General features: G+C 34.6%; 1 protein-coding gene across 1 annotated transcript in view; it reads right to left on the reverse strand.

Moving 5' to 3' along the window:
- LOC111088557 overlaps positions 1-18,144 on the reverse strand; it is an 80,024-nt gene that overhangs the window by 10,377 nt on the left and 51,503 nt on the right. The window contains exon 8 of the mRNA XM_022399038.1: positions 2,031-2,083. Within this exon, the coding sequence (XP_022254746.1) occupies positions 2,031-2,083 (53 nt within the window). The remainder of the gene's footprint in view (positions 1-2,030; positions 2,084-18,144) is intronic.

The following is an 18,144-nucleotide window of genomic DNA, read 5'->3' on the forward strand; positions in this document are numbered from 1 at the left end:
GGTTGGTAGTATGCGGAATCGAACCCGCGACCCTCAGATTGTGAGTCGAGCGCCTTATCTACCCGGCCATGCCGGGCCGAATTACCGAGAGAGGAATGACTTGATTAACATATATAGCAATAAACTGAAAAATATAATTATTTGTATACAACAAACATTTAGAATGTAGAAACAGACTGTTTTTTTTTTAAAAGCAAACAGGTTCATATCTTTTATATTACTTGATAAAACATTTATTGCCTTTGAACATTTTTAGTTCTAAATATTTAGAATAAGTATCAAAAACATTTCTAAATTAAAGATTTAAATTTTGAAATTAAAAGTGGTTAGAAGAAAAATACAGCTAATTTGCTTAATATGAGGTTGTTAAACATACCGGTTACTAGTTGTAAGAAAGTTGTTAAATAGAAGTTGCTAAGCATATCAGTTTCTATTTGTTAGAAAGTGATTAGAACAGAAGCAGGTTTTATCAGTTTGTAGTTGTTAAAATGTCTGCATTATTCATAAGATGGTACATTGCTGTCACACACATGATACAGAACATGAATTAAAATTACACATTGATCTGAATTATACTTATTTATGACTTTTTTGGGGAACCCAAGCTAGCTCCATTCATACTGCATTTAAATCATTGATAGAGAGAACAGGCCATTTAAACAAAATATTTGATCATTCATATTAAGAACATACTCAGACTTAGCTATAGCTAGTCTTGAAACTAATTGGTCATATATATTTACAATTTAATAAAATTCCTATCTAAACTAATATACATCATTAAATTGTAAATGATCTGTAAATTGTTAAGTAAACCATTTGTCTAAAAAACATTGCTTAATTATTTGTACTCTTTAAAAAAATGAGTTGAAATATTTTAACATAATCGAATAGCCAAAATTAAAACAAACATCTTTTAAATGAAACATATAATAACATTATTACTGCAAGATAAAACAAAAAAAATGTAGTGATTACAGTTAAAGTGTATGTATAATTTCAGAATTCAGTGGAAGAAGCTAAATATCAAATGTAAGTTTCATAATCAGGTAACATTTATTGAAATAAACAGGAAACTGTTTTTTATTAGATTGTCTGTATAATGTTTTAAAACAATCAACATACAATAAACATTTTAACAGATTCACTTTACACAGAACCAAGTTACTAAATATAGATTCATCTAAGGTAATAATAGGCTTATGTAATATGTGGTTCTTTTAAGGTTTATTATAGAACTTGACTACGTTATCTTAAAATGTTTATTGAAGTCTAACCACTTTGTTACAGTTCATGTCACCATGTCTGGCCATACTCTATCTAATGACTGTGAATCTTAACAACAGTCTTACAGCATAGTTTCCACTGCAAGAAGCCTCATTGTAAGGCTGCAATTCCAAAAAGATATCACTCCTTCCTGAGATTTTACATAATTCATCTAGTGTATAAGGACTATGATTGCCCAGCACCTGTTTCAATTGTCCAATCATGTATAAGTTTAGAGCTGCTGTATCCAGCACATTGATCAGTATGTTTTTGTGTGGAATAGCATGAACACTCGTTTCATTCTCCAACTGCTTGAGATATGTGACAGTTAAATGAAAAAATATAACAGAATGGATTATCTTAATTTAAAATCAAATGCCAAAGTTCAAATGTCGTAAATTTATTTATTCTTGAAACTTTTCAGTTTCTTCTTCTAAAAATTCTTTACTTGTTATTTTCCTTCAAATAATTTTGCAAGATTACTCAAGGACTATCTGTGCTAGCTGTTGATAATTTTGAATTGAAGAAAAGGCTGATAGTTAAATCTTGGAAACTTTGGGGTTTTCCAATGAGCCATTGACTCATTAAATTTTAACAGTTTAAGTATTGATTATGTTTGAAAGGTATATTGTAAAAAACACTACTAAGTATCATTATTTAATATAAAAAACACTATTAAATATTATTACTTAATGATACTTTTGTATCAATAATATTGTCATCAGTTGCCAAAACTGTAAAATAAAAGTTTTGTAAATATTTACCATTTGGGTGGGTAAACGTGAAACACGCTGTCCTTCTTCATACTTTTCACTTTCTGGGAAATAATGATAAAGAAACAATGAAAACTGTTGTTTAATCTTTAAATAATTTTCAAACTTTATGAAGAATTAACAGAAAGTTAAAATTAATTGAAGAATGAATAGTTATAAAACTCATAAGAAAATGAGACTTCCGCATTCTGCAAAATTAAGGTCACAAAGTTCAAAGTAAAATTTATATCGTAAATCTTCCATAAGAACAAGTGAGAAACAGAGTAACAATTTTACTCCATTACCACCACTATAGTGAAGTAAAACAATATTTATTACAATAAAATTACATAATAATAAATGAAAATTATTAAGGAGAGTTTTTAAGTGTTTGTACAAAAAATGAAATTAAATGTCAATGAAAATATTCATCACCATCCTGTGCAAAAAAAAATCTTGTATTTCAAATTTCTGTAATAATGCACTTATATCCCTCAATACTGATATAATCATTTTTTTATCATTTCTTTCTTCTCCAAGTACATAGTGTAAACTGAAAAAAATGTTGATACTTTGCAAACAATATATTCTTATCAGTAATTGTACCCATTCATGAAAGATTAGTTATGCTTGTTTTGGATATTTGTGGAAAGCTATATACAGACTATATGTACAAGGAGTCTCGTTAAATTTGAGCTGAGAGACTAGAAGGAAGGCAGCTAATAAAAATCATCCAACTCCAATTGTTGGAAAACTCTAATCAAATATCAGACTTTGACTGTCACTCACAGACTGAAAGTACACAGCAAGATTTGTTTTTGTGTAGCAATGGATGCTAAATGCACTTTATATGATTAACCTTTACATGCTAATATAGAGGCATATCGTGGTGACATTTTAACATATAATCATTTAATGTGAAACTCTGTGCTATTTACCACAAATAACTTAATTAATTACTAAAGTTCTTTGCATACTGAGATTTGTAAATGATGTAAGACCGAACACCACAAACACAGAACATTCAGTGTCTTCCACAGAAGTGAAAAACTTGCACAGCTGAACAATGAGAACAGTAAAGGGCACAAACTGAAGTTTAAGATTATGAAAGTGAATCCTCCCACTAAAAAATTATATAACATCAATGACGTTTCACAAGCTGTCAGTCATACCTCAAAATAGCAGCTGTTCTCTTAAGAAAGATGACCAAAGAGACTGGAAACAATTCCATTTGACTATATACCTGTCAGTTCTTTATGCAGCTCTATTTTTGTGTTTTTGGTCTGCTTGAAAATGGACTGGGCAGACAATATATTTATACAGTATAGGGTCTCTAAAATGTCTGTTGCAGTCTGTGGTCTAGGACTGTTCTTACCATCCTTTACTTAAGCTTTTTACAATAGAAATTGCTATCATAATATCTAATATACTTCATTACTTTGAGTTATACTTAATTATGGGGTTATGCACATGTAAAACTACATTTTATTTAAAATCATAACATAAATGTAATATAGCTGAATTAAGTTATATCACATATGGGTAAAAACCAATAATATAAACTATATAACCACATTTTATATTCCTAAGTACTCTGATGTTTGTTACAAAGAAGCATTTTACACCACACTGCTTAAAGTGTTTCTAACCATCAATGCATTTTAAGATAAAGAAAATTAACAGATAACTAAAGTTCTACCTAAACAAATTTAAACACTGAAACTCTGAAATAAAATAGTCAAGAAATTAAATAAATTACTTGATGTATGAAGATTGCATAATATTCAATGTTTAATGTTCAACTGCATTGAATCCCAGGATGTTTGATAAGCTTAACTGTGGAATGCATGAGAGTTTAATATGAAATTTGTGTGTAAATTTCACTTTCAGCAGTTCAGACCTATCAATGTAATTTATATTAAATTTAGATCACAATTGTGAGCCTTTAGGTACACAACTCTCACATTATAAGATTGTTGAATATTATTTTGATTCTTTGTTGGTTAGTGGATGTTTTGAAGACATCTAATTCTAAGTCTAATAAATGGACATTCTGTATATATATAAAACAAAATACAAATACACTCAAAGAAGGGGTATATTTCAAGGAATCATGAGACAGCATTAGTAACAGTGAAAACAGCACAGGGTGTTACATTAGAACCACACAGAGAAAGTATGTTTAAGATAATAGCATGGAATACCATATTCAGACAACTAAATATGTTCAATGCATTTTATGGACAATGGTGCAATATACAAAAACGTGGAGTATGCCTGTTCACTTGTGTGTAGTGTAAAATTTCATGGCAGGCTCTCAGGTACAGTAAAGAAAACAACAGATAGCACCGAGGCCTCAAAACAGTAAAAATCTCATGAAATGAGCAAAATAATGACAAAACATAATGTGATTAACTAAACAGTTAATACAGGATTGAAATCATAAAAGATTAAGCTTACTGTTCAGGAGGATGAGGAAGGAAGAGAATGTGCAGATAATGCTGCTTTAGCAAACCTAACCACCATTTTCTTTTCAGGAATACCACTGTGACTTGGGATGTAGGCATATAGGCTTTGACAATCAAAGTAGACTATAAGAGAGGGAACTGATACAGTACAGGAAAGGCAACTAGCTAATCAACATCACACACTGCTAATTCTTAGGCTGCTCTTGTCTGACTGAATAAAATTATTGGATCATCACCATTACAATCTTCTTCTTCAGCTTTTCTCTCTAGCAGGGGTTACTATCCTTCACGTGTTGCCCTCTTCCAGTCATCTTTATTCATTGCCAGGTCTTACTGCAATTCCTTTACCATTCATATCTTTTTTAGTCCTACCTGTCTAAAGCTTTACTAGCCTTTTCCCTGTCTTCTCTTGCCTGCTGTTAGCAGTTCTAATGCTCTCCTTATTGCTTATACTCTTCTTTTCACATCACTAATCCAACTCAGACTCACTTCTGCAAGCTTTTCCTCTATTCCCCAGACTCTTGCTATTTCCTTATTCATTCTCTTCTCTTTCAGCAACACTCCCAACAACCATCTCAACATTCTCATTTCTGTTGTTATCAACAAGCCTTCTTTCTTCTTCAGGGTCCAGGTTTCAGCTTCTTAGAGGAGGACTGGTCTAATTATGGTCTTATACACTTTGGCTTTCAGTGCCTTTGGTAACTGTTTGTCACAGGTGAATGTGGCTACTTCTTTCCATTTCCCTAAACCCACCGTTCTCACCATTCTAATGAACCCAAGGATTCAAAATGCAAAGCAACATTTTGCAGTAATAGCTATGAACTCTTGGTTTCATAAACCAAACACACTAACCATTAGACTATACACAGTCCCTTTGGAATAGGATAGTGTGTAAACCTAATAACAATCAGAAAAGACAATTGTAAACTCTAATGTGTTGTAATTGAGAAAACAACAATGTCCACTGGAAATTAGTAATGTTTTTGAAAATGCTGAAAATGGGTGAGGTCCATTATAATGAAGCACCCTAGTGAAGAGTTAACTGCATCAATTGGCAAAATGTATAAAATAAATTACATTATTTACTATCAAAAACCTTAAAACTGATTGGATATATAAGGTGTCCAAAAAATCTGAAACCATACACGATTGGTAGCTTTTTTGAATTTCAGGTACAGGACTGGTTAAGTACTTTCAAAGCACAAAAATGTCAAGTTAATCCAAACTTGTTTTGAATTACAAGTTGAAGTGCCTATGGCTCCAGACTTTTAGGACACCCTGTATATAACTTTCTAACTATCATTAAAAACAGTTTAGGAGAAACGAAAGTATTTCTATTACTTGACAAAAAATAATGGAAAATTCACAACCTGAAAAATTCTATAAATATTAAATTTGAAGAATTTTTAAAGCAGAAACTATTTAGAATATTTTTATCAACTTTCTTGGAATTTTGAAAAAAATTTTGCTCTAAGAAAGCAAAGAATATAAAATATCACTGATACCTTATCAATTAAAATTAATGCACATATCCAGTATATAGGTCAGAGAATAATAAATGCTGTATTCCTTTTGACTTTTATATCAAGAAGTACGTTATGTCATTACAACAGCTAACCTGCAAGATATATTAACTTGTCCACATTTTGCAAACTTTGTGCATCAGCTACATTACCTTCAATTATATTTTCATTGCCAGCCTGGTCAAAATGATAGAATACAGTGTTTGCACTATTCTCTCTATAGTTAATCCTTTTAACCTCTAATTCTTGGTTCAGTCTGTGGTGAAGAGGCTTGTTAGTAACATACAATTTTGTTACTTGTGCTTTCAAAGCACATTTGCGAGTATTCTGACGACTGCAGCTCATAATATGATGCTTTGAAATATCAACATACAAGACAAGGAAAGGTACCGTCAGAATTGAGTTGTCCCCACACTGAGAGCATGTTACCCATCCAAAAACAGGGATATTTTCTGTAAATTAGAACCTAAAATTATCTACCAGAGTTTTCCCTAAGATGGCAGTTTTATCTGTAAATAGTACACACATAGATAATGTTAAAAAAGTGTTACGTATCTGCTTGTTTGATAATTTCCCGTAAAAATTCTTTCCAAGAAACTTCAGTGATACAAATCCTTTCTTAATTACAACTAGTTTATTCTTTCTCAATACAACATTGCAATACACAGAATTTCCACAGTCACTTTAACTTAAACACACGCTATAATTCACAACGATTCACACACTTTACTTATGATTTGACTCGATTATCTGTCTCTATATCTCCCCAGTCTGCTATCCAATTAATTATCTTGCTTTATTTGTCGCACTTATATACAAGAATAGATGGCGTCTAGAATGCACTCGTCTCTTCATGAACCTTCTAGACACTCATCACATGAGTTTTTCCCTAAGATGGCAGTTTTATCTGTAAATAGTACACACATAGATAATGTTAAAAAAGCTATGCAAGTGTAACCAGCATAAAACTTCTTTTGCACATTGAATTTAGTGTTGAAATTCCTGTTTGTCAGGTTTTTATAGGACAGTATACAGTAGGTGTCTGTGAGTTGTTAGCGATAAATTTCAATAATAAATGGACAGCACACAATCCACTTGTTTAAAATAATCTATTCAAAACAAGTCAAACATATGTATAAAAATTAATTTCACTATTGGTTATCACAGTTGTACCCAGAGCTTTAAATAATTGTTTCTTTTTCATCAAAGTCCACACAGGTGAATTCAGTTACTTTAGAATATCCTTAGACAAATTATTCTCCTGTTATCACACTACACTCAGTGATCAAAGCAAATTACTGTGTAGGTGTCAGAAGCACAATCAAATAGAACAGTGTGGAAATATTTCTTAAACCTAAAACCCCAGCTAGCATATTTTCATTCCTTTGTAACCCAGACCAGCATATAACTGAGTCTTACCCTTAGAAAGAGTGTCCCCATGTTAACATGAATCTACAGAGCCAACACTATTATAAAACAAAAGTAATAATGTTCAGTACACTAAACAAATGAACTAAGCTTATGGACAAATTCATCCATACATACAAGTAAAAATAGAAGTTAACTCTGTGGTCACTGAAGAACTTGAAACATTCTCAAAAAGTAAAACTGTACAAAAAATAATATACTGACTTTGTTATGACAGAGGAAGATAAGAGCTTTAAAAGCTCTCACTAATATAACTGCAATCTCTAAGTAACTTGCAGAAACGTAATAACACTATTTAATGTGCAAAATTGGCAAATATCAATGCAGAAGTTAACATTTTCCTAAACTGAAAATGTATTACCAATAATACTTACCTCTGCTGACACTTGAACTATTCCTTGACATTGGCTTTGCCTATCTAAGCATTGGTCTTGCATTCTTCATTCCTTTATATCTCACTTAAATGCCCTTGGCAATATGTAATTTGCAAATTCCTCCAACTGCATCAATGCACCCTCTATCCTGACACTGTATATAAGCACCTCAATCAGATAACATTGTCACTTTTTCGAGACTTACACCATACCAGCCACTAACAACAGCTCTTACTGGGGAGGATAGGTGGGAGAGTTTCAATGGAGGTAAGTTTTACTGGAAATACATTTTCAATTTGGGAAAATGTTTATTTCCAAATCTTGAACAGGGGTGTACCAAGATAAGTGGTACCCAAGTGGGGAAACCACACTACATCCAGAACAGGTATGCTCTTCACCCAGAACTATATATATTGGTATCAAGGGTGGAATAGTACACAAGTAATTCTTATTGACCAGCCCCAACCAGATAACCATAGTTCCATAATGCTGGAGTTGGAATTAAGGGGTCATGGTCCCTATATCCAACATTGGTGGCTAGGGCAATTGGACTGCAATGTGATATATAGATATACTTTTGATTTGATCCCAACCTGTAGCCATAGAGTGATATGTTCTGAACCACCAGAATTACAATGAGAAAGTATACAACACTGAAGTGGACAAACTTTCTCTTCCATCTGAAAAAGTCTAAAGGCACCACCCCAGGCTTGGAATGATGGCATTATATATACCTTACTCATCCAGTCTGGAATTATGAACATTCATCCTCATTCTCCAACCAAGTGAGCAATGAGCATTCCACTTGCCCCCAGAATTATGGAAAGGACATGGAACACTGTGTTCTACCAAGGACCTAGGATGGGACCAATTCGTGTTCAAAATTATGAGGAGATAGTGGACTTATATCAATGTACAGTATACATCCCAACATTGTTCATAAAAAGGGCCAAGCACACTGAACCAGAAAGCATAGGATCAAATATGAACTGGTATTATGAGTAGGCTCCCATGTAGGCCAGAGCGACCCCTACTGACATCTGAGAAATACATCCAGAGACTCATGTAGAAGGGCCCCCAGCTTCACCCTACTCTCCAAGAGTGGAGGAACACACACTCAAACGCTCTGAAGGTAAAGTCTCTAACCCCCCTAGTGACTGGAAACTGGGTGTGGTAAGGACTCCATAGCTGGGGAGGGGGGGGGTAACATGCATTGGAGAGTTCTGAAGAACACTGCTCTGGAAACAGTGTAATAGGTGAACCAAGTTTCCTAAATTTTCAAAAGCATATTGACCCCAATATATTCAATCCAATGATTGGCAGGGACAGGCAGAATTACCTTTAGCTTTACTCATGATAGTCCATGAGTTGCAGTCCATGACAACATGGTAATACCATCCAGTAATGCACCTAGATGATCTTATGGAACACCTTACATCAACAGCTCTCCGGGCAACACTTGCCACAGAATGGGATCCAATGAAAGCAAGATGTAAGGGACCCTGAAAAAGAAAGACAAGGTTCCTCCCTCTAGCAGATGTTGTTAAAATGGCAAGTGGGGGGGGGGGGGGGTAGTGGAAAACCCTCAGAAGAAAAACTGCTAGATCATATAAAGAATGTGAGAAAGAACATTAGGAGAAGTCCATACACAGGCCCATAAAATGTCCCCTAGTGAATCTAAGAAATGGGCAGTGAGAGACATAAATGTGCAGAAACTGATGAGATGTAACTCTCAGAAGATTTCTCACCCATAAAGTCGATAATATGCAACCTGGATATTTCTAAAACCACCTCCAAGAAAGTGGGGATAAACTTTTGGAAAATGAAGTATCCCAAAGAATACAGAGACAAGAACTAACACCATGAAAGGAGTCAGAGTAAGTGATATAACACTTGTGGGCTTGACAGGACAAAACAAATAATCAGTGTCAGATCGATTGTAGAGGTGAGAAATAAATGATAAAAGAATTGCTGGGGGATGTATCCCCTTCACTGGTGCACAGAGACTTAGAAAGAAATGACCTATCAGGGTATAGAAGGACCAAAAAGGAAAGATAAAGAGTTCTACAAACATTTCAACAACTCCAGCTGAAGACATGAGCATGTCAGCAACCACAAAATAACCATTATGGGAGAGATAATAAATGGTAGATGAGGCTAAAGGCTCAAAAAGTTATCAAGACATGGCATGTAGTAACACCTTAATATTTCAAAAGGCCATTTGGGAAGAAGGCTGGATTGCACTGGGGAGTCTAAAACCATCAGATGTTCAGGATAACTGAAAGGAGATGAAAAAGTTATCTGAGCTAACTGACAGGAGACGAAGTTAAACCCAAGTAAAAAACAGGTCAAAACAAAATATGGTGAACATGTTTGGTAAAGTGGCTACAAAATCCTTGTGCGCAACCCCAGGCAACTGTAGATGTTAAACCCCAATGAGCTGGGAAGAGTCTTGGTGTAGAATGTTGGGATGACAATGCCTCAATAAAGATAAACAAAGAGGAAGATGTAGGCAGACTCACATGAAGAAACTGTAGAAGAGGAAATCATGGCTAGGCCACCCAATCTAGGCTAGCAACATCTTATAAGTAGAGGATCGAAATATAGACAGAACTCTGAGTAACAGAGGAAGTGAGGGAAAGTCAAAGATGTGCAATCACATCCAAACAGGACCAATTGCATCTTCCACCAAAGCTTGAAGATGAGGTCGTGGAGACTCCAAAGCTTGTAGTTGAGTAGCAATAAGTGGCCAAAAGCTAACAAAGGAAACCCAAAATGAGAAACCACCCCATGCAGCATCCATTCATTCAAGAGAAAGAAAGGACTAAGATTGACAATCTGCTATGAAATCCATCATCCCTGGAAAATGGTAAGCCAGGAGGATGACATGATTGGAATAGAACCCATAGAGAAATAATCAAAATTAAAAAACCACTAGAATTGATGAAACGTCTCATGATGATATTCCCCTGCAAAAGATCTACACCTTGCACTATTACCTGTTGGATAACAGAAGTCCTAAATTATTGATGTAGAATGAAAATTCATCCTCCATTCATATACCCTAGAATTTCTGATATTGAAAATACACATCACATCCCCCAAGTGAAGTATCTATGACAATAAACTATGGACAGAGGGGTAGTATACATTTATACACCAACACCCACATATATATATACACCCACACTCACACACACACACACACATATATATATATATATATATATACACACACACAAACATACATACATATGACATATACATACACGCACACTCATGCTAAAGACAGTGGTTATCCAAACAAGCCTCCACTCAAAAACTAAAATGTTGCTTCTGAAAAAGAGACTGTACTGAAGTTCCAGATCCATTTGTTGCAATGGAACCACTGAAGAGATAGCATGTGTCCTCCTCCCAAAAATGCAAGAGATCTGAGGGAAGCCCACAACCTCAGAGATAGAACCTTCCCTGTAAGTAAGAGCCTGACTGTTCATTCCATAATCTTGAGGTGGCTGAACTGGGCATAAAACATGGGGAAAACTTTTACAAAGCAGAAGACATATTTCTGCTGAAGCTAAACAAAAGACTAGATTCATGTATACAAAACATAGCTAAAGGGAAGATTAACTAACTATGAGAATGTGGAGAACTGGCTCAACAACCACAAAATTAGACATCCATGGACCTCGTGAAGAATGCTAATGTAGGGTGAGAAAGGACTCCATTGTGGACTAGAGAGAAACAAAGAACTGGTTGAGATGAGAAAAAATGACAATAATCTGAGAAATTTTCCCTTGTCTCAGGCACAACAATAAACAGGAATAAAATCCCAGAAGAATGGGATCAATTGTTACTACCACCCCCATGACCAGTAACTATGATAGCCGTGAAACAAAAATCCACATCCTACTGGTCAGGAGAAAGTGGAAATACCATAGGGTGAGAGGATAATGGAGATGGAGAATGGAATAGAAAGATCAACCTCGATACAAGAACCTGAAGTGCCCATGGATCTCCAGTGAAGGAATACCATGTGTCCATCAATAATTGCAACCTCACTTTAACTACTCTCCCACCCACCTGGGTTAATATCAATGCCATCGACATTGGTCAGCTCAAATGGAGAGGCCCTGAAACTAAGGTCTGAGTCTATTCAGCTGCTAGAGTCAAAGAAGGTCAACAGGTCAACAACAACAAAAAAGCAAACGGGTGATGGCAATTTGTAAGACAAATGTCTCTGTGACACTCACGAACATTAAATCATGATAAAAGGAAGCCACATGTAACACCCAGAAGCTACAGCAGATAGACAAAGTCCCTTCACCAAGGTATCTCTATAGAAGGAACAGATGCACTCAATCTGGTTAAGGTATATGTCAGTAGGAGACCCCATTCATCTGCAAATTAATGTGTGGATCATTAAAAAGCTGCCAACAATTTGCAGGGGAAGAAACAAGAGCAAGAGTGAGGAGTCAAGAAATACAAAAAAAAATTATTAGTTCAAGTGATCACATGAACCAACCAGGAACCCCATATATCCAAAATTAAATAATTTTAATCTTTGGAAGTGGAAAAATATGTCCCCTCGGAGATGGAAAGCCAAAGCATGCAAACAGACAAATTAGGGTACAAAGTATGTCTGTCCCATCATGTAATAAAGCATTAAATAACTCAGCATGAACCAGATTAGATGAAGAAGAAAAACTAAACAGTTTTCCACCCTGACCACTCTACTATCAAGGAAAGAGTAGACTTAAAGGTCACAGAGAAAAGTCCCAAAAGCTCATAACCCAAATGACTAATTGAAGAAAAGGAGTATAAGGTAGTTAATCCAAACTGGACTCGTAAAAACTGACTTAATAAAGAAAAGCATCAGAAAAACCAAGTCCAAATTCTCCCTAGAATAACCAGGATCAACAAAAAAGCAGCTTCAGAGGCCCCAGGAGAAAAACATCCCTGGGCTGAATATATGTTTCTATCTCCAAACAGATCAAAACACTGACAGCCTCAACTGAGAGTGACCCCACCTCCCGACTGTAGAGAGACGCTAGATAACAAAAGAGGAATAGGAAGTGTTAGTGGAGGGTAAGTATGTTTTGGAATTCTCCTAAAATTCTAAGACAAATTCTGTTTAAAAATAAACTTGAATTATATAATCAGTTACTGCCTCCACACAGTCATTAATAGATGGAAGACTAATGACAGCAGGATCTACTTCTGAGAGAGTGGTGAAGTGAACCTGCTCCAACCTTTACTGTACACTTGGGTTGGGTGACATCAACCATGGCCAATCTCCCTCAAAACGATTTGAAAATGAACACTGCCCCATGGGTCACTGTGATCTCTCCATAAAGCTGGAATGCACAAACCAGCAAAGTGAGCAGACACTCCCACAGTTTTGGCTTTTTCCATGATAGTCCATGGAATGTACCATCAAAAATGACAAGTGATATATATATATATATATATAATACACATATACCACCTTACCATTTTTGCAGAAAACCCCTTTTCAACAATAGGCCCTTCAGAAACCCGTGACTGAGGATGTGAGTGAATAACGGTTTTGCACCTCGGGAACAAAGGACTTACTACAATGCCACATGGACAATGCAGCTACACCAGGGTTTCGTGGGCACTATACCCAAACACCAGCATTAGACACAATGTTCTTAACACCCGTTTAAAATGTCCAACCAACAGTAGCACTTAACTGACCCTAGCCCAACAGGATCGGCTGACTGACCTTGGAGGAGCCACCCCAAGACCACCTATCTACAGGAATTCAAGGCCAAGGTGGTGTGTTAAAATGCCACTGACATAAGCTAACCCATCAATGACACCCCTCAACCACCAGGATCCTCTCCTCACATTCATGGGATGCCACATATGGAAAACACATGGGTAGATGTTTAGACACCAGAGGGGTAAACTAAAAATACAGAACATTCCCTTGGGGGTCCCCTCACCACGTACAGGAATCCATCTCGATGGTTCTAATTCAAGATGTCATAAAAAATATTCTATTTAAACAGAATACTTTTATTCAAGTGTTTCCAAATTATAGTAGCCCTGGGTATTGGAAGTTCAGATAAAATAAGAAAACCTATTGGAAGTTGAGGTAAAATAGTACTGTTGCTCCACAGAAAATGACAAAATTCTTTATTATTTTAACAAAATAGTTTCCCCATTTCTTTGCATTATAGTGCATGGCATCTCTAACAATACCATTTCCTAGAACTTGGCTCCAAACAATAATATTACCCATTAGACTTAACTTAGGTAGCATGGTTTTGTTCATTTTTTATACAGTAATCTTCTTTTATGTCTTAAACTAAATTATATTTTATATTTTGAATCATCAGTCTAATTTTATCATAGACAATCTGAATCAAGTACTTTAAAAATATTTCAAACAACAACAGAGAGAACACAGAAGACAAAATCCTGGTCAAGTTATTGAGGAGGAACAACCATAACTCCCCAGAAAATGATTGGAATCATGGTATAAGGCTTCAGATAAGAGATGAAAAGTGGATAAATAATAAAGGAGATGAGTAGGAAAAATGTGAAGACAGGAAATTTGAGCATTAAAGAGTGCTACTGAAGTCAAGGAAATCAGCCTCCCAGTCATGTAAAAGAAACTTCAGAGATTGGGAATCCAAGAATGGAAAATGGGAATAACCATACCCATGGCAAAGGATCCCTGGAATTGACAAGTACAAGGCATTTTAGAGTGAGAACAAAACTGAACCATAAATGTTTCAATATAAAATGTATGTCTGGAGAAAGAAGAAAAACCAAATAGTCCTCAGAATGAGAATGATTTAGTATGAAATGAGAACAATGAAAAGACACAGAAGAAAGGGAAAGTAAAGAACAAACCTGAGTAATTGAATCAAAAGAGATTTGGAGAAGAAACATTATCTCCAACAGGTAAAGAAGAGCATAAAGCAAATCTCTAAGAGGTGAAAGTAGCTGATCAAAGTCATCACCTTCCTGTTTGGGTTCAGAAAGAGGAGATTACACATCAAATGTAGGGACAGGGAAATGAGGCAAGAAAAGTTTTAAAGAACCCACAACATGATGAACTATGATGGTAATACCTACTGCATTCAATGTGTTTCTAAAGACGACGGACAAAATAAGGGCAGTGTTAACAACAATAGCAGAATCTTGGAAAAAGGTAGTAGACACCAACACTAGTAAAACTGAAACAATACATACACATAGTGCAAGAGAAAATTGATATACAAACCTGATAATCTTGTCAGCTGACATAATTCTGTTTTTGTGATGTTGAAACATACATGCTTATGCAACATTCATAATACATTATTCAGACACTGAATTAAAAATACTTATCAAGAAACCATATAATGGTGTTATTAGTTTCACATAAACCCTTAGTGGATTACACAGATCACATAATGCTAAAGCAACCATCAGTTTCCATACTATAGCTTTTACATGTTTTGTATATCCTCACAAACTTTTAGTAAACATTAAGTCTTTTATAAACAAAAAAAATCTTCAATTTTACTTGAGCATTTATACTAAAACTCTGTTCATGAATATCTGAAGTCAGAGTGTTGAGTGCTTTAAGTGCAAAGTAATTTTCATGTTAAGCTAAAAAAAAAACTTTTCTTCATCTGAAAATTTTCAAAATTCATTTATTCAATCTCTTAAACTTTTTAAATAAATATCAGAAGTTTTATTTAGAAGAACAGTATATATTCTCTATCCTAACTTTACATAGAGTTGGTCAGTTTGACCAACCTCATAACATCCATAAAATTTTAAAGGTTGAAAATTAAGAAATACAGTAGATAGTACCATTCTATCCTTTATATTATTGATCACAAAGTTCAAAAATACTTCTCCTGAGAGATTATATTTCTAACCTTTACACATCTATTTCCTATGTTTATTTACTGTTATCAACTGAAGTAGAAACCTACCGAACATAAACCCATAAATCACTGCTACTGCTATTAGATTGTTTTATGTGACACTGTAATACAACACCATTGACAGCAAATAAGCCTGTTTGACACAACTACTAGAACTTTTCTACAGAGTTTATCTTAACCTTGGCTCTGAGAATACAGTAGGAGAGGAATTATCGACTAGTGCATAGTGTAATGCTTTCATCGAGAAATGTCTAAGTAGTAAAAGTGTGAACAAATTTTTACAATATGGCTCTGTACAAAGTTTGAATCAATCCAGAAAACTTTGTAACTATTTGGATGTCAGAATTTAGCAGTATAAGTGTACAAAATGTGTAAGTGATTATTAACATGTATACTTATTATTATGATTTACTCATAAATGCTTAATTTTCAGTTAGTTTTCTTAAAACATAGAATAATACATAAAAAATATAAACAAAAACAATTATTTTTAGTATTTATGGTGTTACGAGGTTGATTTGTACTCGTAAGTTGTACTTGATAAGCTTCAACATAAGTTTCGTTTATCCTCTTATATGGGAAAGACAAAAGACAAGTATATTTTTGTAAACTTCAAAGATGCATTTTAGAAAATCAAAACTTGTCAAATTACTATACTTGTATATAAAAAACTAGAGTAATTTATTCGGCTTTCTAACTAAGGTATATGTAAGTTATAAAAGTTTTTCCTTCCAACCAATTATAAAAAAACAGTCAGATTTACATAGTTTGGAATGTCCTCTTTCTATTGCTTATAAATATTGTTACGCCTCCAGTCGTTAATTGATTTTCCGTAACTTCGTTCCGACGAAACTTTAGTGACACAAGTCCTTACTTAATAAAACTGGTTAATTCTTTCTGAATATAACTTTACCGATACACTTATTTTCAACAGTCGATATTTTACAAACGTTTTAACAACGAACGTTAACTTCAACAATACTTCCTGACTGCAGTTCAATTACTCACTACCTACACACACATTGTCACGTCACACCGTGACCATCTTATATATATCAGACCACCCCCCTATCTAGTAAATGCTAGAGCACTCCCGAAGGAACGGGATAGTTCTAGAAACGTGGCGTGACACTAGTCACGTGACCTCGCTGATGCAACAATATGTACTTAAGCAATATAGGCATTCAAAAGAATGAGATAGTGGGTGGGGCTTCCGTGTTAGGCTTGCAAAATATAAAATAACAAACATTTTGGGAGAACATGAGACCTACTGATCTATCTCGGCTTTTCCATCTGTTAAACTAAACTAAAACTAATAATAAATAAATAATAAAAAAACAACAGAAAACAAAAGAAACAAATCTTAAAGCCAGTCCTTATCATTCACATACTTTCAAGAATTTTCTTAAACTAACCTAAATATACTGCCTCCCCAACATCTGAAGGCAACCTACTTGAAAGGCCAACCATCCTGTTAAAAAAATAAAACTGTCTTAGCTGAAGATGACTTCTACCCTGCCAAAATTTATACTTGTCTCCCCTAGTTTTACTATTCTCACTGTCAAATATGAAAAATGATGATGCATCAACACTATCAATTCCCTTTACAATCTTGAACACTTCAATCAGATCCACCTTAACTCTTCTTTTTTCAAAAGAAAACAAACTGAGAGATTTCAACCTCTCTCGTACAATAACCCCTCCATCCCAAGTACCATTCTAGTAACCCTTCTATGAACCCTTTCCAACAATTCAACATCTTTCCTGAGGTAAAAAGCCCAAGACTGAACACAATATTCCACATGTGGCATAACCAGTGAGCTACAGATTGAAATTATAACCTCTTTAGACTTGTATTCAATATTACTGTAGATACAACCTAAAATCCTATTTGTCCTACCACTAGTAACAGTACACTGTTTGCATAGCTTTAGAGACTGATCAACTATTTTACCAAGATCCCTTTCTTTCATGACACTGTTAAGGTTGTTTCCATCCAAATTATACTTATAATTCAAATTATGATAATCCACATGCATTATCTTGCATTTATTATAACTAAGACCCATTTAAGATTTATTTGCCTAACTCAATAAATGATCTAAACCCTTTTGTAAATCAGCAACATCCTCTTCACAGCTAGCAACACCCAAGATTTTAATATCATCTGCCAGCTTAAGTAACTTATTGACCATTCTTTCATCTATGTAATTAACATAAATAAAAAAGAGTAAGGGTCACAAAACTCAGCCCTGAGGTATTTCATTTGTGACATTAATCCAGTTTGACTGAACTTTGTAACAACCCTCTGCTTTCTTCCATCCAGGAACTCTTCTATTCAATTTGTTGACTCATCTCCTACACCTTTAGAGATGTTTTTATTTTTACAAGCATTTTATGTGGCACCTTGTCAAATGCTT

Source organism: Limulus polyphemus, unplaced genomic scaffold, assembly GCF_000517525.1.
Source record: "Limulus polyphemus unplaced genomic scaffold, Limulus_polyphemus-2.1.2 Scaffold4006, whole genome shotgun sequence".
Classification (NCBI taxonomy): domain Eukaryota; kingdom Metazoa; phylum Arthropoda; class Merostomata; order Xiphosura; family Limulidae; genus Limulus; species Limulus polyphemus.